General features: G+C 49.6%; 1 protein-coding gene across 5 annotated transcripts; it reads right to left on the reverse strand.

Annotated features, from left to right (window-relative positions):
* Nucleotides 1–3459: 3459 nt before the first annotated feature.
* On the reverse strand, nt 3460–26337 carry LIPG (lipase G, endothelial type). 5 transcript variants are annotated; one of them, XM_058692147.1, is made up of 10 exons: nt 26068–26337; nt 21900–22081; nt 20080–20259; nt 18843–18954; nt 13620–13841; nt 11530–11772; nt 10692–10812; nt 9778–9996; nt 7685–7789; nt 3460–5536 (listed from the first exon to the last, which is right to left on the reverse strand). In XM_058692147.1, the coding sequence occupies exons 1-10, from the start codon at nt 26153–26155 to the stop codon at nt 5515–5517; spliced, it is 1494 nt and encodes a 497-aa protein (XP_058548130.1). In that variant the 5' UTR covers nt 26156–26337; the 3' UTR covers nt 3460–5514. The 5 variants fall into 5 exon arrangements, with proteins under 5 accessions (XP_058548130.1, XP_058548129.1, XP_058548131.1 ...); XM_058692146.1 differs by lacking the exon at nt 26068–26337 and adding an exon at nt 24896–25382; XM_058692148.1 differs by lacking the exon at nt 26068–26337 and adding an exon at nt 24413–24803.
* Nucleotides 26338–27211: the final 874 nt, after the last annotated feature.

Here is a 27211-nt window from a genome sequence, read left to right on the forward strand (position 1 = left end):
ACCTAGAATAACGAAAACAACTTGGGAACAAAGTGAGAAAACTATCAGGGTGCAATTTCAAGACTTATTATAAAGCTACAGTGATGGAGAGAGTGTGCCGCTGACATCAAAACAAATGAATAGATCAGTGAAACAGAGAGTCTAGAAACAAAGTCACACACACACAGACGACAGTGTTTGACAAAGGTGCTAACACAGTTGTCTAGAGAAAATATGGTATTTCCAACAAATGGTACTGAAACAAATATCTGTATGCAAAAAAAAATGAACTTCGATCAATACCTCACACCATGTAAAACAATTAACCTAAAATGAATCATAGACTTAAATGTAAAACCTAAAACTATAAAACTCCTAGATAAGACAGAAGAGAAAATCTTTGTACCCTTGAGTTAGGTCAATTTTTCTTACAGATGATACTAAAGGCAACATCCATAAAAGAACAAATTGATAAACTGTATTGCGTCAAAATTTTAAACATCGTGCGTCAAAATTTTAAACATCGTTCCTCAGAAGACTCCGTTAGGTGACTAAAAAGATAAACCATAGCCTGGGAGAAAGTATATGAAAGTCATATGTCTAATAATTTATATCCAGAACATGTAAAGAACCTCCAGAGTTCAATGATAGGAAAACAAACAACTTCCCCTAAAAGGGAGAAAAGAGTTGAACAGATACTTCACCAAAGATACAGGAATGGAGGAGGGAGGGGGAGATGGGGAGAAAGGGGAGGGGGAGGAGGAGGAGAGGGGAGAAGAGGGAGGGAAGAAGGGAGAGGGAGGAAGAGGAGGGAAGAGGAGAAGGGGGGAGGAAGGGGAAGGGGAAGGGGAAGGGGAGAGGAAGCAAAGGAGAGGGAGAAGCAGGGGCACAGCTAATGAAGAAGCCTGCCTTGGAGGGAGAGACAAGAGTTGCCTGATCACCAGGAAGATGACTGTAGGGTTTATGAAGCCACCCTTCTGAGGGTCTCTTTTTGACAGGCCAGAAGAAGCCTGCATGGAGAGTTTAGGGTAGCTCAGTCAGAAAGAAGAAAGCTGTGTTTATCTTTAAAAAAGACCCAGGACAGACAGTAGGACTGATATCTCTGACCAAAAAATAAATTAATAAATAAATAAATTGTTGAGCTCACAATACGATGGTGTCCCTCCCAATAAATCGCTGAGGCTTTGACTTCACAACCATCGCACTGAAGTTGTCTTGAGATACTGACCAGGGCAGCGGGCAAGATATCTTTACTTTTAAAGTGTGTTCCAGGGGCGCCTGGGGGGCTCAGTTGGTTAAGCCGTCGGTTCTTGGTTGCAACTCAGGTCATGATCTCATTCTGAGAATCTAGCCCTGCGTCCAGGCTCCGCACTGACAGCACGGGACCTGCTTAGGATTCTCTCTCTCTCTCTCTCTCTCTCTCTCCCTCTTTCTCTGTCCCTCCCCCACTTGAATGCACCCATGCTCTCTCTCTCTCAAAATAAACAAATAAACTTTAAAAATAAAATAAAAATACAAAAATAAAGGGTACTCCCCCAAAAAGGGTGGGGGCACTGAGTGGCTCAGTTGGTTAAGCTCGCCGATGCTCACCGAAGCAGACCCTTCGGCTCCAGTCACGATCTCACAATTTGTGAGTTCAAGCCCCTCATTGGGCTTTCTGCCATCAGCACAGAGCCCACTTCAGATACTCTGTCCCCCTCTTTCTGCCCCTCCCCAACTCTCTCTCTGTCTCTCAAAAATAAATCAACACTTAAAAATCATAATAAAGTGTACTCCCACCTTCCACACCCCAGTGAAATAACCCCAGCCTCTGTTCCTGGCCTCAACACTTGCAAGGTTCACATATGGCATCTGACCATGACCACCCACCTCCCGTGAAAGTATAGACAGGTAGAGTGTGCATTCTTTTGGGCTGCCATAACTAATGCTGGGCCAGTTAACTACTCCTTGCTGCTCTCTGGGCCTGAGCCCTTGCCTGCTTAGACCTGTCCTAGCTTCCAGACTGTTTCAGAAGCCCTTCCCCGTCACAACACATACATACACGGGCACGTTACAAAGAAAGTCAAGGTTAAATGATATTGCTAACCACAGGTGTTTAGAACAAGTGACTTGAACACTAGTTTGTTTTTACCTTTATTCCTTTACTTATTCATCTTTTTTTAGGAGAACCCATCCCCAATTTGTAGATAAACCCGCAGTTACAAAAGATAGCTTCGACACCTCTCGCCACTTCTCCATGGCAACTACTGCCCCCATGGAAACTACTGGGGAGGAGGGGGAGGGAAAAAACAAATACAGGTGCTCCCAGGAGCTATAGGTCAGGAGTGAAGGCAGGGGATCAACTGCGTAAAACAGCAATATTTTTTGGAGGAAAGATTCCCAAGCAGGACCACCACCCTGACCCAATATTTTCCTGCCCTAACAGGAAACCTTCCTTTTGATTTGCCCTGCCACCTCAGTGCAAATCAAAGATTAATTTGGGTTAACAAGCACCCTATTTTGACAATGGGAATGACTCTGGACTGGCTAAAACCTTACTAGCCATTGATACATTAGCATGACTGAGTTGAAAGCTTCCAACAATCCCTCTTGGGAGTTAGCTACACCGAATAAACAAGGGCTTGGGTCGAGGGAGTAGAAACTCAAGTAAATTTGGAAAAGGGAACGTCCGAGGGGCAGGGGAGGGGAAGTGCTTGCAGCCACATGAGAGTGTGCAGTAGGAAAGGAGGCACCAGGGGAACGCAGGGGGCAGGGAAGGAACGTGGACCTGATGACCAGCCATGGAGGGACAGCTAAGGAAAAGATGATGGTCCCCTCACTGTACGGACATTTCTGTGGCCATTTACAAAATGACCATTAAGCTCTATTGCAACAAGAGAAGTGCCCTTGATATTGTGTAGTGAAGAAAGCAAGAGGCATAAGAAAGAGATGTCGAGTTTGACAAATATGAACTTCATCTAGTTCAATATTTTCAATATTGAAATAGTTCAAGAATAATAGTTCAAGAATATTTCAATATTCTTCTCCTCTTCCTTCTCATGGGCTGGAAGGGGACCTGACGGGGGACACTTTGGATTGTGGGGATGAAGCGAACACCCTGTGGTTGGAACAGCAAACACTTAGAGCCTGGACCCTGCTTTAAGGAGCCGAGCCTCAATACCAACTGAGACTTTAATAAAATAGAGAATTCAGTTTCTACCTGCATAGTTACAGCATAAGTTACTATTATCTGGGTCCCATGCAATGTGCACCAACGTGCAGCCACCCCTCCCTCCTTTTTCCTAACATATACTTCAGGCACTTCTGCCATTCAAACAGTTTTCCTTCTTGTTCTTTAGTGAAAGAAGCTGTTGCCCACTTCCTACCAATAATTAGTACCAAATAGAGACCATAGCTTATATGTAGGTCACTTTTTGTCAAACTCTAGGCTTGGGCAGCCATAATTCTTTCAAATGTTAAGAACTGAGAGGCCAGACCACAAAGAGTTATATAGATTTTTATTATTTTCCTATTAAAAATGTTTAATCTTGAAATTGGTTAATTTTAAAATAAAAACTAACCATATATTTGTTTTTATACATTATATACACTGGAGAAATAAATAGTACTCTAAGTGTTAAAAAAAAAAAAAAAAAGGAATCATTATATACAACTAAGGCTTCAAGCCAAATGTATAAATACAGGACCCACTGAGGATTTGATTCCCGAGGCTTCCATTCCTAAAAACAGAAGGCAGAAGTAATCAGGAGGCATGGCCAATAACAGAAGCTCCACTTTGGCTAGAAAGCATTCACAGAAGCAACAGAAGAAGCACACAATTTAAGAAAACACCTTGAACTAAGACTTGACTATGGTTACGTCTTCAAAAGTTTGGCATTGAAAATTACACAACTTTGGCACAACACAGGTTAAAACAACATCTTTCGAAAAACCTAAGTACAAAGAAAAATCACTCTTCTCCCCAATTTGACATCACACCTCCTTCCAAATAAATCTCGTCCATAAAAAGCCCAACCTCTTATTCTCCTGGCTATATACTAATATGAGGGTTTATGGTTTAATGGATGCCTCCAAAAACCAGCTCCTTGTTTGTCCCCTCTGAGGCATATCGGGGTGAAAAGGCTGTAGACATCTTGAGGAAGTCGCAGGAATGAACATACCACGGACTTTGCCTCCAGGAAATCTGGGTCCTCACCGGGCTCCACCACCGACCTGGGATATAAATCTAGGCATGTGGCTGAACCTCATTAAGCCTGCGTGTTGTAAAACAGACATTAGCTGCCTTGCGCTCCTCTTGTGAGTCTCCAGCGAAGTGATGCACATGCAAATCTTTTGAAAAGTATAAACCAGTTTCTCAGATATCGCATATATTCATTTATGTCAAGATCTACAATTGGAGGCTTTTCTAAGTTCAACACAGAGAAGGCGCTGCTATTAGAGCAAGATATTCCACGGAGGAAAAGGCATTCTATTGAATCTTAGCGCCAGCTCTGTTTGACAGGTGCTGGTTTCTGTATGAACAGATACGTATAACAGATATATGATGACTTCTACCTCCCCAAGCAGAAGAGATTTTGCTCTGAAGCAATCGCATTTGGAGATGGGCCACTGTTCCATCCCCAGCACGTGTGGCACTCTGCTCGTTTCCATGCAAGTGATCAAACATGTCGCTCTTACAGGGAGCGTGCACGTTAACTAACAAGAAATAGCTGAAACCACTTCAAGCCTCGGATCCCCGAGGCTTACACCCTGTAGCCCTCCCGGTGTCCATTGTGCCCTTCATCCCATGTATATTCCTGGATCATCTAAACTGGAAGGGAGACTAGAAATCCCAGCTCCGTTGGATTCCGAGTCTGGAAAGGTTTACTAATGCGTCTACTGCCTTGTGCTAATCAAGTTTAAGTGCTTAATAAACATCTGTCCAATCAAACAATAAGCGACTGGAAAACCAAGACACCCAGTGATGTGTGCTTTAGAGAGTAAGCTGCGGAGCAGGACGGAATGCCTGCAATGTAATGATTATTGATCAATGCAGCCCACCGAACCCCAACAGTGAGGGCCTCGCCAGCACCCCACATCTATACTGCCCTCCCTCTGGGCAAATGAGATCATGGGTCTGCCATCCTGACACGAGTCAGCTCCCAGTGGAAAGACCTCTCCCCGCCATTCAGATCAGGCAGCTGACAGTCCTCCATGCGCTTTCACAAGTGTCCCTTGTCAGGCGAAGCACAGGGTCATTCAGTCACCCAGAAACCAGTGCAGTGTGCGCAGGAGGCCCGGGCGTCCGACCCTTTGCACACAGGTCTGGAGTTAGAGCAATCCTAGAGCGGCAGGAACAGCAGGAACAGCAGCATATGGTCCCCTCCGGCGAGAAGTCCCAACAGTCATAGGAGGTAAGGTCCTGGGCCCAGCAAACAGTCTCTTGCCAGTGCCTGAGGGTCAAGGCCAAGAGGGGTCCTTCCATCAGGTGGGTCCTCAGCAGTAACTTTCCTCCATGTGTCTGGAAGGCGGGTGTGAGTGGGCCTCGCTGGCCCCTCAGGAAAGCTCCACAGTTGGGCTGAAAGGAACCAGGTAAGAGATATTTGGCACCTTCACCTGGCTTGCTCGGCAAACGTGCAGCCTGTACTGAGGGTGTGCTCTGTTTGCCACAAGTTCAAGCTTTCTTACACACCTATCACGCACACACACACACACACACAAACACACACACAAATGCAGGGAAAACTATCCATGATCCTCTTTGCCTTGATCCAGAAATACGAGAGCAACTGTAGGGTGGCAGGAAGGGGGCAAGACAGAATCCAGAGATCTGGATTCTAGTCTCAGCTACATGAACCTCAGTCTCTTTATCGGTGAACAGGTGAACCGTATCCACATCAGGTGAGAGGATACCGAAGGCATAAACCTATGTCTAGGGATTGTCACAACTTCCTAGTGTCGATGCATGACTCAGGCTTCTATCGCATTGTGTTCTTTTGAGGGTAATGACCGGCTTTCTCAATGAGGTGGGACGAGGTACTAACATTACATAAGTATCAACATAACATCCTCAGCTGTTACAAAGTTCCCGAGCGGAAAAGAAGAAGAAAATGTTTTATCGTAAGATATGTTATCATAACAATAATGATAAGAACAGTGATCCTTCCTGGGTGTGTACCATCTACACAGCTATTCTGAGGATCAATGAAATTGATGCACGGGGGAGCACTTTGGAAAGGTAATAATCTGAATACGAACGTAAAGAACTAAAGTCATTATTATAGCAGAATATCCTATGAGCCTGCACTAGGCTGAGCCATTCGATGGGCAGTTTTCAGAATCCTGCACGTCCTGTGATCACCAAGCTTGTGATCAGGCTGGTGATCCTGAACAGGACACAGAGCAGCCAGGATGAAGCCTGGTCCCCAGGGTTGGCAGAGGGCTCATCACACGGGCCCCCCGAATGGGTGCAGCTGCTTGATAACTGATACCCAGATCAAAATGAGGTGATTTATCTGAGTAAGTGAACCCTCCATGCTCAAGAAAGAGTACAGACGGGGCACCTGGGTGGCTCAGTCAGTTGAGCTTCCGACTTCAGCTCAGGTCACGATTTCACATCCTGAATGTTCGAGCCCCATGTCAGTCTCTGTGCTGACAGCTCAGAGCCTGGAACCTGCTTTGGATTCTGTGTCTCCCTCTCTCTCTCTCTCTCTGATCCTTCCCCCCCACTCATGCTCTGTCTCTCTCTCAAAAATAAACATGAAAAAAAATTTTTAATTAAAAAAAAAAAGAAAGAGTACGGGCTTTAAAATAAACCAACATCAAATCTTCACTCTACCATTGCCTGCTGGGGGAGCTGGAAAGAGTGACCTAACTTCCCTGAGCCTCAGGGTCCACAACAGTACACAGGGTTAACAGCACCAATGTCATGGGGCTGGTGATACAAGTAAATGAGCTAACATAGAAAAGGCACTAAACACAGGTGGGCACATGTCGTGTGCTCGGTGTATGGAGGCTGCATTATTATACAGCATCTCAGTTGGGGCAAGTGGTGGAAGCCATCGAGGGGCCCATCTCCATCCTCCAGAAGCAGGTGTTTAGGCTCAGAGACCCTGTGATGAATTTCCCTTCTGGACGCACCTGCCACCTCACACCATGAGATCTGCCTTCCTCAAATCTGAAATAACGGGACTCCGGCGTGGGGCCATGGGACACAGAATCAAGACGTGCCTTTTGTCTGGTTCAGTGTCATACACATGAGCACTCCTGCTTCTCCAAAAGGGGGAGAGCTGATCACCATCCCTGACACCCACCCGGGCTCCAGAAAACCTAAAAATGGGGATTATACCATGCTCTTCCCCTTTCCCTCCCACCTGAGTCCCCACTCCAAACTGGCACCCAGAAGGAAGCTAGGAGCCCTGGAATCTTCCTGTAGCCCCTGTCACTATGGAGAAGGTCAACCTAAGATGGCCTGACTCCAGCAGGACCATGGTCTGTGAACATCTTGCAGGGGAGTTGGACCAAGGGGCAAAGGGACACAAACGCCCTCCAACATCCTGCATATTCCATGGATTGGTCTATCTCTTCCCAACAGGTCAGCTTCACGAAAGAGGAGATCTGTATCTGGTCTGTTCACTGCTACATCCCAAGCGCCCAGACCCATATCCAGCACATGCTAGGTGACCTAAGAGGTACCGCATGACCCTATGAGAAAGTCCCTGGTTACCTGGTTTCATTTTTCATCCTCCAGCCATCCCGACACTTGTGAAACCAGAGCTCTTGGCCGGGGGATATGCTGGTGTGGTCGAGGTCTTCCACACAAAAGGTCAACCTAGGAGGAAGAAGAAACCACTAATGTAGCCAAAACTCAAGTGGGGGAGGCACATTGCCGTGCCTTAGCCAGATGGTGCTTTCTGGATCCAAAGTGGACCAAGTGAGGAGAAAAGGGCTTTCATCATGCCACACCTTGACTCAGAATCTTCAGAACCCCTCATTGCTGCTGCCATGTCCCACTCTGACATCTCCCGTGGTTTGGTTCATGCAGCCCTTTGATCACACCTTCCACCTGTCTGTCCATCCAAAAGGCTGCCTGCCTTTCAAGGCATAGCCTCTCTGAAGTCTCCCTGACTGCCCAAGCCCTTGACCTTAATAGAAAAGCATATTGTTTTATAGGTGTTGCCTTTGCTGTTGTCATTCCTATGCACGGCATGGAGTTAATAATAAATGTGTCGTCTTATTTTACGCATCATACACTGCCTCGAATTGTTCATGGATTCCCGTATCTATGGTGGACCACAGTCTCCTCAAATGGAGGAATTCAATGTACCTCCAGTGGGGTGCTCATGAGCACCCATCAACAAGATAACTGGATGCAGCTGTGAGTCAGAAAATGCTCAACCAAGGTCGCAGAAAAAAATCACTAGTCTAATAACCATTTCAACTCTAACGTACAGCCAAACCACGTGGGTTACCGCAGCCTCTGTGGTGTGGCGTTCGTATGACCCCACGACTGACCGATGTACGGGATACCTGATCCTGATGCCGAAGGGAAGGACGAACGCCACCTGCAGAACAGGTTTAAGAACGTTTACCAGAGGGGCGCCTGGGTGGCTCAGTTAAGTGTCCGGCTCTTGGTTTTGGCTCAGGTCATGATCTCACGGTTCATGAGTTCAAGCCCCGCATCAGGCTCTGTGCTGATGGTGCAGAGCCTGCTTGGGATTGTCCCTCCCCCTCTCTGCTCCTTCCCTGCCTGTGCTGGCGCTGTCTCTCTCTGTCTCTCTCTGTCTCCTCCCTCTCTCTCTCTTTCTCAAAATAAATAAATAGACATTTAAAAACAAAAGAACCTTTACCAGAAAGCCCAAATGGCCCATAAACATATAAAGAGGTGAGCCATCTCATCTCAACCAGGAAGTTAAAACACGTTAAAGCAACAGTAAGGGACCAGTTCACACCCAACAGAATGGCAAGAGTGTCCCCTCCAGTGTAGGTGAGGAGGAAAGGAAAAGGGGGCTCTTACTTTTAGATTGTATTGGTCTAAACACTTTGGACGGAGATTCCATAATATCTAGTCAAGTTGGAGAATACATCTACTGTAACCCAGCGACAGGGGTAGGGTGCAAAGAGGCCTCAGCTCTCCCCAGTTCACAGACTTCTAGACCATCATCACTCAGACAAGGGACCCCCGCCTCTCTCCCCCTAAGGCCACACTATGCCGCAGGCGATGGATGGAAACAGGACACATGAAGAACCATGATGGGGAAAATACCAGATGAGGTACAAGGAGGGTGGTGCCTGCCTCCTATCATCCCCAGGCTGGCGGTGACCTCCTAGCGGTCTGCAGAAAGATATGGCTGAGGAAACCCTCCTCTTTTGACAAAGGTCCCACGGGCTTCCTTGGCTTCTGCTTAGAAATTTGCTCAGAGAGTCAAGGCACCATTTTAGGGGATGATACATAAAGGTCTAGAGTTTTCACTCTAAGCCTGAGGTTAAAACTCGTTGGGGAACTGCCCGCTGGCAGGGCATAGAGCATTCTCTGTGACTTGACGTCAGGGCCCCACCCCATACCCTTGACTCAGAGCCTTGGAAGGAAGGATATAATGCTCAAAGGGTCTGGGGAAATCAGGGCCTCTTGCAGACTTCAGCCGCGGGGGCTCCGTAGGCCTGACACTCTGGTATGCTCGGCACAGGGGCAAGCGAAGGCTTTGGTTGTGTGGACCCCACAGCAAACAGCTGTGCTCGTAGGGAGCCCCGTCCAGGAGAAGCCCCCCGTCCTCCAAGCCAAGACAAGGTGCGGCAAAAGAAAGGTCGCGAAGCCCTTACCTCCGCTGGGTCTCCCCAGACTTGACCCGGATGCGCCTGATGTTCAGCTGCCGCTCAGAGCTGCGGGGCTGGGACAGGTAGCTGCGAAGCTCCTTCCACAGGTTGTACCAGGACTGAGCTGCCCCCTCCCAGGTGAGTTTGATCTTCAAGAGGTCTCCAAGGTCCTCCTCGGTGTAGACCAGGAAGGTGTTGGTGGCATTCAGCCCGATCTGCTCCACTCTACAAGGGGAGATAGAAGCAGGTCTCACCACCTGGCCACCTGGAAAACTGCCCCACCGTGTGGGGTGACATGGTGGCAGCACCTGCCACATGGTGACTGCAGAGAAATGAGCCCACAGACGCTCGCCTCCCTCTGAACTCCCAGCCCCTTCCTGCCTGTCCCCATCATGTGACCCTTGGGGGGACCTGTCCCATCCCATTTATGGAGGTGAGTGTGTGCATACATACCTGGTCCCCCAGCTAGACCCTGAGCCCTGGGAAGTGAGTACTTTGAGGACATTACTTTGCAGTCCCAACATGACTTGGCATGGCGCCTTGCACCTCGCGTGCGCTTAACAAACATATACCGGTCGCCATGTGCCCCTCCCACAGATCGTTAGAAACGGTGCAGGGATAACATTTATGTTCCAAATTTCCCAGAGCCCCAGGTGTGAGGCGTTGCCTGAAACGAAGCAACAGTTTCTGTCCAGCTGACCCAGCAGTTTCTCATGCTGCTGATTCATCCTGGAGCATCCTTCCCAGAAAGGGTCTGAGTCAAGGGCTTGGTGGAGAGTGTGGACCACAGAGCCACCCAGCCCCTCCCGCAGGCACTCAGGCTGCACTCCCCTGCACTGGCTCGCACGCTCCCACGCTCGCTCATTCTTAGCCGGACTTGTTCTCGGTCCTGAACTCATTAAAGGGAGCCCGGGACTCACATTTCCAAAGGCAGGATCTGGGAGTCTGCGTTGGTGCCATAAAGGGTGACGTAAAAGTTGGGTTCGATGTCTCCCATATTCTTGTAGCTGAAGATGTGGATTTTCATCTGATAATGGTAAACTGCACAGACAGTGGGACAAAGGCATTTGTGAACTTTGCCGGTCATCTCAGGACACGCTGACCCAAACTGAGTCACTCACGACACTGAGTTTTTAGGGGCTAATGTCCCTTTGGTCCAGCCCAACCTCCCTCTTGTCATCTTCAGTCCAATGGCATAAGGGATCACCTCAATATAGGAGGAGCCCCAAACTTGGAGTCCAGTGACTCTTTCGGGGATTCCAACCTAGCAACTTTCTAGCTGTGTGACCTTGAATTAAGGACCAAGGTATTAACCGCTTTGGGCCCCAGCCTCCTCACATGTAAAATACCATCGGCAAAACCCTATGGTTTTCTCACATGTTGTAAAAATGCAAGACCTCATTTTGATGCCCTATCGGTCCTCCCTCAGATTTGCTGTGACGATCATGAGAAAAATATGAAATAGCTTTGCAAAAGTTAATTGCAAAGAAATGACAATTTTCCGTCTCAACACAAATTTAAGATACTGATGTTGCGACCATGGAGCGATGGTTTTCATCACAAAAGGAGTCCTCGCCATTTATTTTTGAAGATTGACTTTCCTAGGGCACGCACAACATCGTTGATTTGCAATGATTTGGTTTAATTGTGCCCTGCCACATCTCCTGGGCTGGGACGTGCCCTGCTCCACAACATGGTATTAGACAAAGGGAAAGGACGAAGGTCCCTCCTCAGGACACTGTGGGGACAGAGGGTTACCTCTGAAGGGCATGCCTGCCCGGGTTTTGAGGTACATTTTGCTGTTCCTCTTACTCCTGGTTTTCTTGGCATTGTAGCCAATGCTGTTACAACGGTTCTTGCGGCAGCTGAGACAGATCCCCTTTTTGAAGCGATTTGAGTCCGTGCACTGGAACGCAAAACTCGGCTTGTCCTGATTCACCAGGGAGTCAACAAAGAGGTGTACGGCCCGCTCGTGCTCACATTTCACCACTTCTGTGATTGCTGGGGGGGGGGGGGGGACGGGCAGGATGAGCCTCTCATCAAATATACATTGTGCCCTCAAAGCCCACAGAGATGAAGCCATTTGCTCAGAGTCACATGATCGGTTGGTTAGGAAGTTAGGAGCGTAACTGGGATTTCCATGCCCACGGTACGTCCTATCTCTTGTAACCGGAAGCTACAGCCAACAGCCCGGTAAATCCCAGGACCTTAGGAAAAATTTGACAAAGCCACCCCCTCCTCAGTAACACTACTAGTCTTAAGGAATGCCAGCATCTGACAGAGGTCCTTGCTGGACCTCCAAGCTTTGCAGGGGCTACTTGAATATTATCACATTGGGAGAGGGCTACAGTCTTAAGACTGAATGACAGGGCGGGACATCCAAAGGGCGGAGCATCAGAGTAGAGGGAGCCAATAGGGGCCAAGACTTAGCAATACAGCCGAGACCAGAGGGAGTGAGAAAATGGGAAATCCAGAAAGGGGTTGGTCACTCCAGCCACACATGGGTTTCGGCAGCAGATTCAGTTCAATCCAAGTCTGCTGGGAACAGGCTCAGGCATCCAGAAGGTAAATCGTAAGTGAATGGAGACCTCATCTTGGTTTTAATTCTTTAAAATGTCACAAAAAATTAAATTATAGAGCATCCATGCTGTAGAATATTGTACAGCCTTTAAAAAGAATAAGGGCGGTGGGGGGGGGGGGGGGCGGATGGCACCTGGGTGGCTCAGTTAAGCATCCAACTCTCGATTTCAGCTCGGGTCATGATCTCGTGGGTTCGTGGGTTTGAGCCCCGAACTGGGCTCTGCATAGACAGTGTGGGGCCTGGTTGGGATTCTCTCTCTCCCTTTCTCTGCCCCTCCCCTGCTCACTTGCCTCCCCCCTCTCAAAATAAATAAATAAATGTAAAAATACCTTTCTTTTAAAATAAAAAGAATAAGATAAGTAAATCTATGTGTTCTGATGTTTAAGAATATTCACTATATATATAGTATATATATAGTATATATATACTATATATATACTATATATAGTATATATAAATAGTCACTATATATAGTGACTATATATATATATAGTCTTTATATATGACTTTATATATATATAAAGTATATATATATATACTATATATAGTGACCAAAAAAGGAAAATTACAGGACAACGTGATTTTAAAAAATATAATCTGGGGCGCCTGGGTGGCGCAGTCGGTTAAGCGTCCGACTTCAGCCAGGTCACGATCTCGCGGTCCGTGAGTTCGAGCCCCGCGTCAGGCTCTGGGCTGATGGCTCGGAGCCTGGAGCCTGCTTCCGATTCTGTGTCTCCCTCTCTCTCTGACCCTCCCCCGTTCATGCTCTGTCTCTCTCTGTCCCAAAAATAAATTAAAAACGTTGAAAACAAATGTAAAAAAATATATATATATAATCTTACACACACACACATACACACACACACAAATGAATTTGCAAAGAAAAAAGACCAGGAGGATACACACAAAATTGTTCATACTGCCTACCTTTAAAGAGTAAAAGAGGCAGCTGGAGGAAGAGGCTTACTGTTTGCTCTAGGCGATTCTACAGTGCTTTTCCCAGCAGATATATATTCCTTTTCTTATAAAAAGAAATTAGCCAATAACAACTGGGACCTCAGTGCATGAGAGGGCAAAGCAGAAACCAACAGATGGCTGTTAGTAGACTTGCAGGAAGATAAACTGCACACGGGATCGGCCGCCCCCATGGGGGGAGTGGGCATCGCGAAATGAACATTGTTGGGAGTACTACGTGCTGTGGCTGACTTAGGAGGAGATGCGATAACCGAGTCAAACCACTGTATGAAGCAGAAAGTAAGGAACTCACTTCCATACGCAATTGACCCCAAGACATCATTGAGTCCACAGCCCGGCTGGAAGTCACCCCCGTTGGGGTAGATGTCGATGTGGCCCACGGGCATCTGAATTCCGATGCTCAAGCCGAAGGAACGTGTGTAGGTGTGGAGGACATCCACAAAGTCCGCGTCGTCGGGGGACAGCCTCCTGTGGATGTCCACCCCTTCAAACAGCGGCCCGGCAGGATCCAAACCTACAGCAGCAGAGCAAGCCAAGAGCAGCTGCATCAGGTGTGCAAAGTCCTGGAGTCTTGATTGAAAAGTAAATCTAAGTGTGCACAGAGAAGCCATCCTCAGAGCCAAGCCCCGTAAATCTGGAACCGTGGGATGCCTGCGGTTGGAGGAACTTTTGCTTTCTTCTGAAGCCTTCACCTATCCTGACAACTCAACTGAGTCACAATGACATACGGCTCCAAGGAACCACAGACTGTCAGAACTGGAGCACTCCTAGAAAGAACTCGGGCTGGCTGTGGCTGAACTAAGCCAGCCATCCCATCTATTCTGCCACTGGGAGCCTTCTGCAGCCTTAATGTAGCAGCCCCTTTACAGAATAACTAAGCTACCTGCAACTTCTGGAGGGAGGACTCAGTTTCCCCAAACCGAGCTATTTGCATTTGGACTTCCTTTTCCCCTTCCTTTAGTTATGAATCAGGCCCAAAGGTGGATCGATGAGATTGAGGCAACGTGGGGGGGGGGGGGGGGGGGCGGAGAGCAGACACGAGATGCACTGAGGATCCATATCCCAGGCCTCCAAATTCCTCTGTTTTGCAGCAAGAAGGAGAAATCTTTTTGCCTGCACACTTTCTGCATTAGACAGGCAAGCGGCAACGTAGAGAGAATCGGTTCTCACATTTGAAACAGCACAAATATCTCTGGGAGCTTGTTGAAAATTCAAATTCTACCGTGTAGCTACAGAAAACTCTGGAAGGACACACAAGCCCCTGGCTAGCTGTGTGTATGTGTGTTGGGCGAGACGGCAGGGAAGGGAACCGAGCAGATGGTAACAACAATAAAAGACTTTCACCATCTTTTAATTTTGGAACTGCATGAATGTAAAACCATTAAAAAATAATAATAATAATTTGCAAAGCATGAAATGCAGATTCCCCAGCCCCATAGAGATCCTGACTGGCAAGCACCCCCAGGTGATGCTGAAAGGAGGTGAACTAGAGTGGAAAAAACTTCTCCCACCTTCAGCATCGTCAGTAAAATTAAACCTGAACGTCGTAATCCATACAGCGCATGTGAGATATACCAGCTGCTATTGCCAAGCTCGAGTAATTATGGGAGCCGAGTTCATGCCCGCATAGAAGGCTTTCCGCCCTATGGACACAGAAAGAGGACCTGGAAAAAGCTGAGAATACAGTGCACTATAAGGGGGGGGGGGGGGGTCTGTTGAGCCTGGAACAGGGGTGCCCAGCTAGGTGTGATTTTGCTCCTAAGGGGACACTTGGCAATGTCTGGAGACACTTTTGGTTGTCGCAGTTGCGGGGGGGGGGGGGGGGGGGGGGAGAAGGACGAGGACGAGAAGCCGTTAGCGTCTAGTGGGCAGAGGCCAGGGTGGCTGATAAACATCCAGCAATGCTCAGGTCAGCTCCCACAACAAAGCATTAACAGTGCTGAGGTCGAGGCACCCTGATCTAGAAACACCACGTGGGAGAGGAGTTTAGACGGAGAACAGAGTCGTTAAAGGAGGAGATGGGTAAAAGAACCCACCAGATCCCAGCGCAATAGAACCAGGGAGCCCCCTGTGAGGCCTGACGGGGGTGATTTTAAGCCAAGCAGTAGGCCAAGCTATTGGCTGGAGTGGACAGTAAGCTTATGAAATCCGTCACTCACGAGAGCTGCGGCAGCTGGTGGAAGCAAGCGGGCTCCAGAAGAAGTTGAGATAAATGCATATGCATGGCCAAGGCAGAAAAGAAGCTCGAGCTGCCTGGCGGTTCATCCCCAGCCCAGGGCCCACAAGAAGGATGGTACAAAAGCAGTGACCCCCCGGCACAGCCCACGATGACTCATTTCAGAGGCTGCCAAGGGCTACAGGACTGACACAGGCAGCCTCCCCCTGCCTCTTGCTATGTTTTCTGGAAGGAAAAAAAAGAGGGAGAGAGAGAGAGAGAGAGAGAGGAACATTCTGCTTTGCAACCAATACAAGAGTGGGGCTCTTTGCCTGATGTGAACAAAAGTCTCCACCAGACGGTCAGTGCCATGGAAACCAAGCTGTGCTGTAGGAATGCAGGCAGCTGACAGGGCTTCTCGAAAGGATGGCTGGGGGGGCAGGCTGAGCCTTCACCCACCCAGACTGACCCAGCCTGACACAGAGCCAGGGCTCACAGACTCTGGGGAAAAGTGGTACGATTTACTTTTTTTTAACTAGGGATGGGAGGGAGAGCTTGTCCCCTCCAAAAAAAGAAAAGGTGGAGAGCCAGCCCTTCTTCCATTCGGTCAGACACCTTCCAAGATGTTCCGTCCAGCAAATGGAAACCACACACGGGTGCACATGCGCACACGCCCGGGAAAGCCTCTGCACTCTGGTCCGGCAGGGCAGGTCCCGCTCGGTTCCCACTGCTGGTTTATCTTCACCAACCAAGAAGAGGCAGTGTGGCACAGTGGCCAGGGCAGGCTCTGCAACCCGACAGCCTGGGTCTGAATCCTGGCTCTGCTACTAAGGGTGTAAAATGTTGCACTTGTCATTTAAGCACTGGTTCCTACTACCCCATCCGCAAAATGAAGCCAAAAGGCTCCCTTTGCCCCACCGCAGCGTGTCTTGGAGAAATAAATAAACATTAAAAAATTTAAGAAAAAGAGAGAGAAGTATAGGACCTCTTTCCTAGTGAGGCACAGAATTCTCTCAAAAGCCTAAGAAGGTAAAACTCTGGCAAACCCCCGTCCACAGCCCTAACCCAAGCAAGACTAGGGTTCAGGTGTCTCCCTGCTGGCCTCTGCATAGCAGCATCATGGGCCTTAGGACCCCACGCGAGCTACAGTCTGGTCCTACTACCAGTTGGGACCACGTGGTTCCCAGACCCAGGGGAAGTCTGCGGACAGAGCGAGAAGAACATCCATGCCCCTCCCCCACACCGGACATGCACAACAGCACCCGTCAGGTGAGCCACATGCCCTCTGAGGTGCTGCTGGGCAACTGGACAGAGGGTACTTCTTCCCGCCGGGCTCACTCAGGCCCCTGCCCGCAGAGAGGGGCTGGAGGAGAGGACCATGCTTGGGACACGCAGGCCCCATGCTGCGTGCAGACAGCACGGAGCACTGATTAGCATTCGGTCAGCAAAGCCCCCATCTCAGCAGCTGCCACCCAAAGAGGCAGGGGGAAAGAACTGGAAAACTCTTCCCCAGCTCATTGCAGCTTTAGAAAGAGAATAAGGAAAGATCTGCAACCTGTCCTTGCTGCCCATGACCCTGGGCTGGCGGGGAGGGGGAGGGGTGGCTGGGGATTTGAATGAGCTGCAGTCTGAACACGGCTGGCCTGGTTCTGCAGCATCAGGCCTCTCACTGGGGGCCAGGAGGAGTCGCTCGGACCGTGGAACCCAGAGCGGCTCACAGCCCAACAGCGCTGTGCCAGCAACGGGTTAACGAGCAGTCGTGTGCGGCCACACGATCACTGTCCACCGGGATGATTAGGCCCCACAGTCTTGATAAACAAAAATGAGGCTCTCAAGCTGTGCTAAATCAAGGAATTGGATCTAAAGGAGAGTGTGTGTATACGTGTGTGTGTGTGTGTGTGTGTGTACCTTAGACTGAAACCCCGGGATGATTTGAGGTGAGCCAATAAAATTTTACAAATATCCATATATATTTAAATCTACCCCACTTGCTTGCTGCTAAAACCTGAAATTCTCCCTTTACTAAGTTATTTCTTAGCTAAGGACTCCCTTCTTCCCAAGTCCTGTTTTAAAATAAAAACACTGCCAGGAAAGAAATTGATCAAATCTTTCCTTCGAGGTGAACAGCTGGGCCTTGGTACCTCGGAGGTGAGAGGGAAGCTGGGAGTGAAGACAAATAAAAGAATTCTGGAAGGAAGATAAAGGTTTAGGACAACAAATCTGCCATTAACTTCCGCCTAGAGGTAGCTCTGTTTACAGATTTGAGGAAGCATAAAAATGGGAAGGAAAATCTTTCACACTTTTTAAATCATTAAATGATTTAATCCAAACACACATCAAAAGCTCAGCAAGAAGGGAAACCCAATTTTTTGTTGACAACCTGGGTGCCAATATGAGAAAGCCCTCTTTTTTTTTTTTTAATTTTTTTAACGTTTATTTATTTTTGAAAGAGAGAGACAGAAAACGAGCAGGGGAGGGACAGAGAGAGAGGGAGACACAGAATCCAAAGCAGGGTCCAGGCCCTGAGCTGTCGGCACAGAGCCCATCGTGGGGCTTGAAACCACAAACCATGAAATCGCGACCTGAGCCGAAGTCAGATGCTTCACCGACTGAGCCACCCAGGCACCCCAAGCCCTCTTTTTTTTTTTATGTTTATTTATTTATTTTGAGAGAGAGAGAGAGAGAGAGAGAGAGAGAGACCGTGAGTGGGGGAGGGACAGAAAGAGAGGAAGAGAGAGAATCTCAAGCAGCACATTCTAAACAGATAATTATCACTAATAAATGTGCCAGCTAAACACTGGAAAGAGGCTCTTGGTGGATGAAACAGAAATAAGGCAGAATTCAAACTCGACTCCACCACCCGTTCATTTCCCTTGAGGTCCTAAGCATCACTGGTGGAGAAAAGAGTGAGCCTCAAAGGCTGATAGGTCAGGACCCGCTGCGGTTCTGTACTTTTCAGTTATTAGCTGTTTGCCTCTCGGTGTTTCCTTGCCTGTCAGACCAGGCCAGCGGTTTTCAAAGTGGGTTCCCTGGTGCTCTGGGATCCTGAGATTTCTCTGGAGATGGGGAAGGCCCAAGAGCAAAGCTAACACTACCCACCATATATCCAGCTTCGACCAGAACATCCCTTCTGTCTGTTTCATTTATCAGGGTCCCACACAAGCTCAACTTGAAAGAGGGATTCTGCGACTGAAAAGAACGCTTGAAAGCTCTGGATTCCATATCCCCGGGGTCCCTTCCAAAGCTAACCCTGTGTGGCTCCCTCGTGCTGCCTCTCTGGGAACACTCCAGAAAAGCCAGCTTGGCCAAGGAGCCGGGGGAGCTCGGGGGTCAGCCGTCAGCGCAGGAAGCAGACCCTACCTGTGATTCTGCCCACCGTGCCTTTCACGAAGTTGCCAGCATACCCTGCCACGTGGGCTCCGAGGCTGTAGCCGATCAAGTGAACATTCCCAAGAGAAAAATCATCCTTCTCCTGCAGAAAATCACAAAAGTGTGTGAGCGCAGCCAGTGGTCCCGAGCCCACCGGGTCACCAACCATTCAATGGCGATGAGGAAGAGCCACGGGAACCAGGGACAGAGACTTCCCAGGGCACGGCCCTCATTGCCGGCAGTGAGACAAGGAAGGGACGTAGCCAGGTGAGGGGAAGGCAAAAGGACTTTGTGCCACTTTAAATGCCAAGCGCTGGGGGCAGGGTGGAGGTTATGACTAGAAACCATATACCTGACCCTTTGGCTACGTTCCCATTCTCTCTGGCACTGCAGGAGGTGGGGGTGGCCATGTGGAAATCAAAGCCACCAGACTCACTGGAGACTAAGTGCCAGCCACAGCCTGCAGCAGCCTACTCTTTCCTCGCTTCTTAGGCCCCAGGAGCTGCCGATCTGCTCACCACAAGCCCACCCAGGACCCCAGAGCTGAAGCACCATACCCTGAGAGGGCACTTCCTGGCAGGGGTGCCGAGGTGGGACTTTGGTCCCACAGCTCAGACACCAAGCTCTACAAAACGACCTAGGCAGAAAAATGAGGTAATGCTAGAGCACCCCTGACCAGATGCTGCCAGAATTCATCAGATTCCAGGGGCAAAAGGAAAGTCAGGCTGGAATTGCCCAGATAATGGGGTCACTTTGCCAGCGCACCCTTGCCCCCAGGAAAGTCTGTGATCTCAGGCAAATCATTAACCTATAGAGAGTAAATCTAAGACCTCAAGACATATTTTCCACACTTAATATTTTAAGTGTGGCATTAGGCTGCATTTGTGGGAAGCAACCCTCTCCTCACCCCTGAGGACAGCCACCCTTCAGAGGCAAGAGCAGACTCCAGGAAGTTTTTCATTCCCAACCTGAGGGCATCAGCAAGTAACAACCCATAAGGCAGATTTTCTTCCGGCGAATAAAAGAACAGAAAAGAATCCAGAGATATATCAATAACTAAAAAGCTTTCCCAAAGCGCCAGCCTTCAAGTATTTCAAGCAATACTTAATTCAGTAAAAATTTGCATCCCAGAGATATTCTCAGACGCCTGAAGTTCACCGGAACACAGTCTGAACTGTGTTTTCTTAAGAAGGTTCAGGTTCAAGATCCCGCTCTTAAAAGCACTTACCTGCAGCCAATCGAGCATCCTTGCAACACTGTGTCCCACCACCCTCGTGTTATTGACCGCGTCTGTGTAGAGCTGGTGGGCCAGGGGAAGCCAGTCAACCACCACAACATTGGCTTCTTTCTCTCTCATCTGCAGGGCGGACACAAGCTTGTATAGCCAATTTTCAAACATGCCACTCATCTGCAAAGAAAAAAGGACATTTTTAAAAATTCTTCTTGTCGGTTTCAGGAATCCTGATGAATATGGAATTCAGTTCCATGACCCTCTCCCCAGCCAATTCCAGAACGTTCGCAATGGCTGCTCAGGCACCAGACATTTGTACCTGAGCAAGGCCCGCCACAGACAGGACTGCTGCATGAGTGTTTGTCTTCCATTGCTCTTTATATCTTTTTTTTTTTTTTCCCATCAGAATTTTCATAGCTGGTGTCTTAGGCTGCTACCCACTGTCCAACAGGACCATTACGAGATAAACATTGGTGGCGATACTGGCCTGAGGTTAGCCTGAGTCCCTGTCACAGACAAGCAAGAGGCCTCAAAGGCAGGTAGAAAGGGTAACCCTGGAGAATTAGCTTTTCTCTTGGAGACGCAAGGAGACACGGTCTCCCAGGCGGATGCAGAGTTAACAAATGACCCCTTCCTACAACCGATCTCTGCCATCCCTCTTAACCCCAGAGTAGGGAAGATCTGTCCCTGGAATCCCAAATTAGAACTCAGAACACATTTTCCCACAGAAACAAAGTTATAAATAGTGACTAGGTCCAGTTGTAAACCTATCCACATGTACATTATTAGATAAATAGGTTTTCTGTGCGTGGCCTGGGAACCCAAACGCCATTTACAATCCTGCTTCTATGGGAAAAAGCTCTTCCAAGTTCCAGATTACAAAAGAACTTTCTGGAATGCAACCCATTTGGAAGTTGCAGGCAGTTTGTATTTGCATTTTGACAGGGGGGCTTAAAAAGGTTCAATTGCATGATTCTAATTGTAGGCTGTGGGATCAGGATGGATAGACAAGCCCCTGACCACCTCTTCAGTCACATTAGGTAGATAGGCGCCCCCACCCACAAGGCCTGACCCCAGCAGTTGGTGATAGACCTAAAGACCCAGAAAGCATGTAACGGATATGAATTTCTCATCATTAAAAGAAGGAATGTCCCCCCCTCAATTAGCCCAGGCAGAAACCTGCTCACTTAATAGTGTCATTTTCCTACAGACCATCATTATAGGAATGAATAAACCCCTCGCTGGTCAAAAGCTTCTAAAGCTGAGCGTTAAAGCCCTTTTTTGTTGAAGTTTGTCATGGGCCTTTCAATGTGAATTGCTCAGCTAGGGCGCATAAAGAGCCCCAGTGCCTTTAAACGGAGCCATCTCTATGCAAACAGGAGGGCACCATGCCAACGGCGGCCAGCGATCTGGGCCAGCTGGCTCTTCATAGACTCTCGGAGCCAGTCAAGTTGCTGCAGTTCAGCTCAGCTCTTAGGGAGGGAAGGCCCCCGCGAGGCAGTGGTTGACCAATGTAATTAAGTGTAATTAGAGGGCCCCTTAAGAGCCAGTGGAACTGGGCCGCTGCCTTCAGGAGAGCCACTTTCTGAAAGCCCGCTGCGTGCCAGCATTAAATACCACCCTGCTGGCGTCCATACAGCCCCCTCAGCGAAGTGCCCATTACATTCTTCACAGCTGTCTGAAACACAAGCAGCCCACAAGAAAAGAGAGAGAGCGAGAGGCAGTAGAATCTGGAAGCACCAGCCTTCTTTTTAATTGACCAAAACAAAGGCAACCAAATCTGTGTCAAGCTGCCGAGCTCCCTCCACTGGGCTCACCGTCCATCCGTGAATGATGAAAAAGGTTTTGGCTGTCATGTTGAAGCCACAGTCTTCCAAGGGCTGGTTGTGGCCGAGGGAGAGGTAGCATCCTTCGTGTTCTGAGTCCCCAGAGGTGCGGAGGTTAAATCTCACAAGAGGTTTGGCAACAATCTGTGCATTCCTGGGCGTACGGAGCTCATCTGGGGGAAAGAAACAGAGCGTGGGTGCATCTAGCAGGCTCGGGTAGTTAGAGATCTGGAGTCTAGTTCTAGTCCCATCTTGAGCACATTACCTAATGCTCTGGGTTTCAGCTTTTATACCTGCTGAATGTTTTCTCCTCATTTCCCGGAAGAGTTGCAAAGATATTATAAAGGGACACCTCAGGATTTAAGAATGTTAGCCATCAGTACTAATTACTGTGACTCTGAAATAAATAGGTTCTCTTACCTTCCTTTCCTCTTCCTTACCAAAACGAGTTCTCCTTCCTACGCTCGAGTGGCTACTTTTAGAGAGGATGCGTCCTCGATTCTTTTGCTGAAATGCTGGGGACCAGCCGAGTTTCAAAATTCGGCACTTTTAGATTTTAGAAAGGCATCATGGCACATAAGCCACATAGTACATGACATCCCCAGTAGGGTCTGGGGGCGTTCCCCAGTAATCAAACACACTAAAATTTCTGCAGGGAAATACGAAACTACTCACGCTCAAGGGCAGAAATCAAGTCTATCGATAGCCTCGTGTCAGTTCTGATCAGTTTTTGCTGCCACATGAGTTCAGGGCCGGTGAGGCCAAGTCTCGCTGCCAAACAAATTACCAAACAAATTTTCCAATTTTGAGAGATTCTGGATTTTGGAATTAGAGGTAAGAAGCCATCCGCTATCATACAACGGGCTTCCTCCAGCGTTGCCAGCTAGATTCCAGTACTGACTTCAAACACCTCCTGCATCAGGGCTCTTGCAGTGCTAAACATGGGCCAGACGTTCTTTTAGTTTGTTAAGTAAGTGACTGAGCCATGAGGAAATTCATAAGAGCAGGAAAATCATAACTTTCAGCGCATACAGTGCCCTTATGCCCTTTTAACATGAAGCACTGTCATCACCACATTATTATGGACAGTCATAAAGGAACCCCATCCAGCATTCTTTCAGCCATCCAGGAAACTACCTCTTGATAACAGGCTGGGAAATTAGAAAAATCAAACTCTCCTGTCACCCAGAAATCAAGGGAAAAAATACCAAATGACCAAACCAGGAGCTTCATTTATCCCAGAGTGGGTGGGCAAATGGCATCATGGAAAGAGACAGCAAAACAGTAGAGAAGGTGGTGGTGAAGAGGGCAGTGGGGAGGAAAAGAATACACCAGATGTACAAAGGGTAAGGTTCCAGAAAATGCAACTAAATATACATGAGCAGACCTCGGGTTAACTGCCATTAAAGTAATGAACAAAAGCCCCAACCAGCAGAAATTTGAACCGTGGACAAAAATAGTCTCTCTCCCCAGTTATCACCCAGATAGCTACTCACAGAGACCAGATGGGGAATTCTAGGAGAAAAGGAGAGAAGTCTGCTGGCTTCCTGGGACAGATTTGTGGATAAACCCACATACTGACATAAAAGTTCCACCTTAGCATCCGGCCTTTTCTGACCCCAGAGTTCTCCGGCTTCATTCTTACCGCTTCCAGCCTGGGGCACTTCAACCTCTGGGACTTTGTGATTATTCTTACCCATGTGCTCTCATGGCTCATTCTCTCACCTTCTTCGGTTCCTTGCTCCGTGGTCAACTTCTCAGTGAGGGAAACCAGACCACAGATTTAAACTGTGCCACCTTCTCCCCCAGCACCCTGTTCCTTCCTCCTCTGCTTCACTTTTCTCCCACCGAGTATCATTACATATCTTAATTAGTTCTGCCGTCTGTCTTCCCACCACTGAAATGCAAGCTCCGTGAGGCAGGGGTCTTCATCTGTCTTGTTCCACATCACATCCCCTGATCCTAGAACAGTGCCTGGCACTGAGCAGGCATACTTTCTCGACGGAGAGAATGGCCCACAAATATTCGGAATCACAGAACACGTGACACGGAAGGAGTGTTACCGATTTACAGGACAGGAGCTAGAGACCTGACCTACCCCAGGTCTCAGTTCCAGTTAGCATTGGAACATGTTAAGTAAAGCAAGGCTTTCCCATTCATTCAAATTACCCCTCCCACAAGTACATAAACTGACATGGACCAGCATCGTTGGCCCAACCTCAGCAGACTAGAAGAAGGTGAAATAATGGGGTGGAGTTTGGGAGATCTCCCTTCTCCACTGCTTAGCTAATAGATTTGGCACCCGGATGGGTGATCCTACCCTCACTCCACCAGGGCAAGGCTTCCTCTGATGAAAGGAATTTGGAAGAAAAGCTAGCAGCTACAAGGAGGAAGGTGAAGAGAGCTAGGAAGAGGAAGAGCGGGGATGGGAAAGGGTGTTGGGGAGGAGGAGGCTGGCAACCTGGGGGAATGGGCCCAGCAGCTTCTGGGCACAAGTTACTCACCGAACGCTCTCCGCAAGCGCTAATCACACCAGAGCCAGCTACTACCCCTGCCGCCCAACTTTGCCAACACCTACACCCAGACTAGAAGGAAGGGCACCAAGCCACTTAGCTCTAACAACCTTCTCGCCTCGCAAAGGACACGGTTAAAGAGCAGCCGGCAGCCGACTCGGCTGGCTGGACAGCACCGATCCAGGGAATCTTATCAAGGAAGGGGGTGGGGCGAGAGGGTGAGCGCGGGCCAGCGCATACACTCGCCTGCGGCTTCGCGGATGCTTTGCTGGGGATGTGCACGCCCGGAGCGCCAAGAAACAAGTGAACTGCAAGGCTGATTGAGGAAGAGCGAATGGGCAGTGGGAAAGGAAAGAGGATTTCGCAGGCACCGGGAGGGGCTGGAAAAGCGTCGGCGAGACAGAGAGGGGGCATGGCATGGGGGCATGGAGAAGCTGGGGTGGGGGGCGGGTAATAAGGGTAAGTGCACGTTACCTTGCAGCCGTCCCTCCGGACCGGGGGGTGTGGGGCTTCCCGCCGCAAAGCAACAATGGACGCTCCAGAGGCAGAGCAGAGGAACGGAGTTTCGCATCCTTCCCCGCCACACCCCCTCTCCCGAAACAGGACTGAAAAGAAGAAGAAGAGGAAGAAGACCTCTCGGGGTTTCCAGCAGTCCGCGCTGGTAAGACCCGAAGTGGGCAGCCCTCTCTCGCCCAGGGAGAGAGTGGTGGCCTTAGCCAGCTGAAGGTGAAGGTGGAGGGGAAAACTTGGCTAAAGTGAGCCGTGAGGAGGGGACGGGGAGTATGAAGGGGCTTGAACTAGAGGTGCCTTCACCCGGGCCGCCCGCCCGCCGGGGAAGCCAGGACTCGCCGCTGTCACTCCTGGAGCTCCCGGCGAGGTAGTTTTTAAAGTATGGGAGTCATCTGACCCATCGCCAGATGGTGATTTGCATAATTTATTCCCGTCCCCGGACTCTGATTGGTTACACCTTCGCTGACGCCGGAACCTAGGCTCCCCAAAGTTTGAATGAAAGCGCCGCACACACCCACCGCGTGGACGCGCGCCTCGCGCCCAGCCCCGCCCGCCCTGCTGGCAGCCGAGCCCCCACCACCCCACTTCCTGCTAGTGTCCACTCTCAGACCCCAGATTCTCCTCGCCCCTGCCGCCCCAGGGGGGACATTGCCCCGAAAAGCCGCGCCCGCTGGGGACGCGATCCCCGGAGAAGGAGGGTTATCCTCTCCAAAGTGCGCCCTAAGTGAGCTTTCCGCGCCGCGAGCCAAGGGTCAGGATGGAGGAGAGTCATCTGGGCACCCTTTTGGTCCTTCTCCTCTCGAGCCCCCACCCCCACCCCCAGCGAGGCCCGCGACAGGTGCATACCGAGTGACTTGACAAGAATGCGGCAGAGCTGAGGGGCTGTGGGCTGTGGCCTGGGCTTTTCAGGATTGCACAGTCCCTTCTGGAGTCTTTGCTCCGCCAGTAGCAGTAAAACTCTAGCAAAGCCCCCCCCCCCGCCCCCCCCCCCCGCTTCTCTAAGGTTGTTCCGTCATCCGCAATACTCGGGTGTTAACAGTGCCCCAAGCTTATGGCACTCGGGGAAATAAAAAGAGATAATGGGGTACAGCGCTCAGCGCGGGGCCTGCCAAGTGACGGGGTAGGCTCTCTCTTACCTTGGGAATGCAGCGCTAGAGGGATACCAGGCGACACTCTCCAAAGGGAACAGTGAGTCAAACTTGGGGTTCTCAGACACGTGGCCATTGCCAAGTCTCGGCCGACGCACGCAACCACCTGTTGAGTGGAATTAAGCAACTTGTTCCTTCGTCATTTTTTCCCTCCAGTCCTTCCCTTTATTGATTCCGGGTCCCTGTTCCTCCCTCCTGCGCTGGCTCCGGCTCCCTGCCCGAAGCGACCTCGGGACTACGAGCGGAGAGCGCCCGAGACCTTGGCCGTGAGTCTGCGTCTGGCGCGCGCAAGCAGAGCTGCGCCTGGGGCACCCGCGGCACCAACCTCCCCTGGGGACGCAGAGCTGCGAGAGGAGGTGGCAAGAGGGGCCGCGGGGCGGGGCTGCGCTCCGCGGTCCCAGCGGGTCCAGCCAGCCAAAGCTGGTTCGGCAAGACTGCACCTTTGACCTCTAGTAACCCCACCATCGCAGGGAACCGGTCCCACCCCCGCCTGGGGAGGAAAAGCGCCCGGGCAGCTTCGCGCCCCTTTCTCCCTGGTGTTGGGGCCCCAGCCGAGGAGATCAGAGTGGGGACACCAGTCCCGAGGAGCAGGTATTGTTCCGGCCTATCGTTGTTACTTTTGTTACTCCAGCCGCCAACGGAGCAAGCTTTGTCCTTCCCGTGTGCCGTGATTCATTAACAAGAAGTCGACTGGCTTTATTTTTCAGTATAAAACCCCGTGCACTTTATGGGATGGTAAATGGTACCCCTAGATATGTTGCTTCCGTTCCCCTCCAGCTCTCCTCCGTTGGTGAACAATGCAGACATAAGTCAGGTATTACTTACACATGAGGGCAGGCCCCCAGTAAGTCATGGGGGCAGGCTGCAGATTTGAAGGACATTTGACAACTAGGTCTCTCTCCTCTGCTCTCTGTTTCTTTTGGGAGGCTGACCTCTAACATATGAGCTCTTGGGAACCCTGTCTCCATCTGTCATGCCTCAGGGATGAGGCAGTGGGTAACCTGTGAGCCAAAAATCCCCTTCTCTGTTCTGGGTTGCTCAAAGCCATAGTCCCTAGGACTTTAACCGGACAGTGTGGAGGATGTGTCTTGGGAATCTTTGCTACATGTAGATCCCCTAGGGGAATTAGGTA

Source organism: Neofelis nebulosa, chromosome 11 (genome assembly GCF_028018385.1).
Source record: "Neofelis nebulosa isolate mNeoNeb1 chromosome 11, mNeoNeb1.pri, whole genome shotgun sequence".
Lineage (NCBI taxonomy): Eukaryota > Metazoa > Chordata > Mammalia > Carnivora > Felidae > Neofelis > Neofelis nebulosa.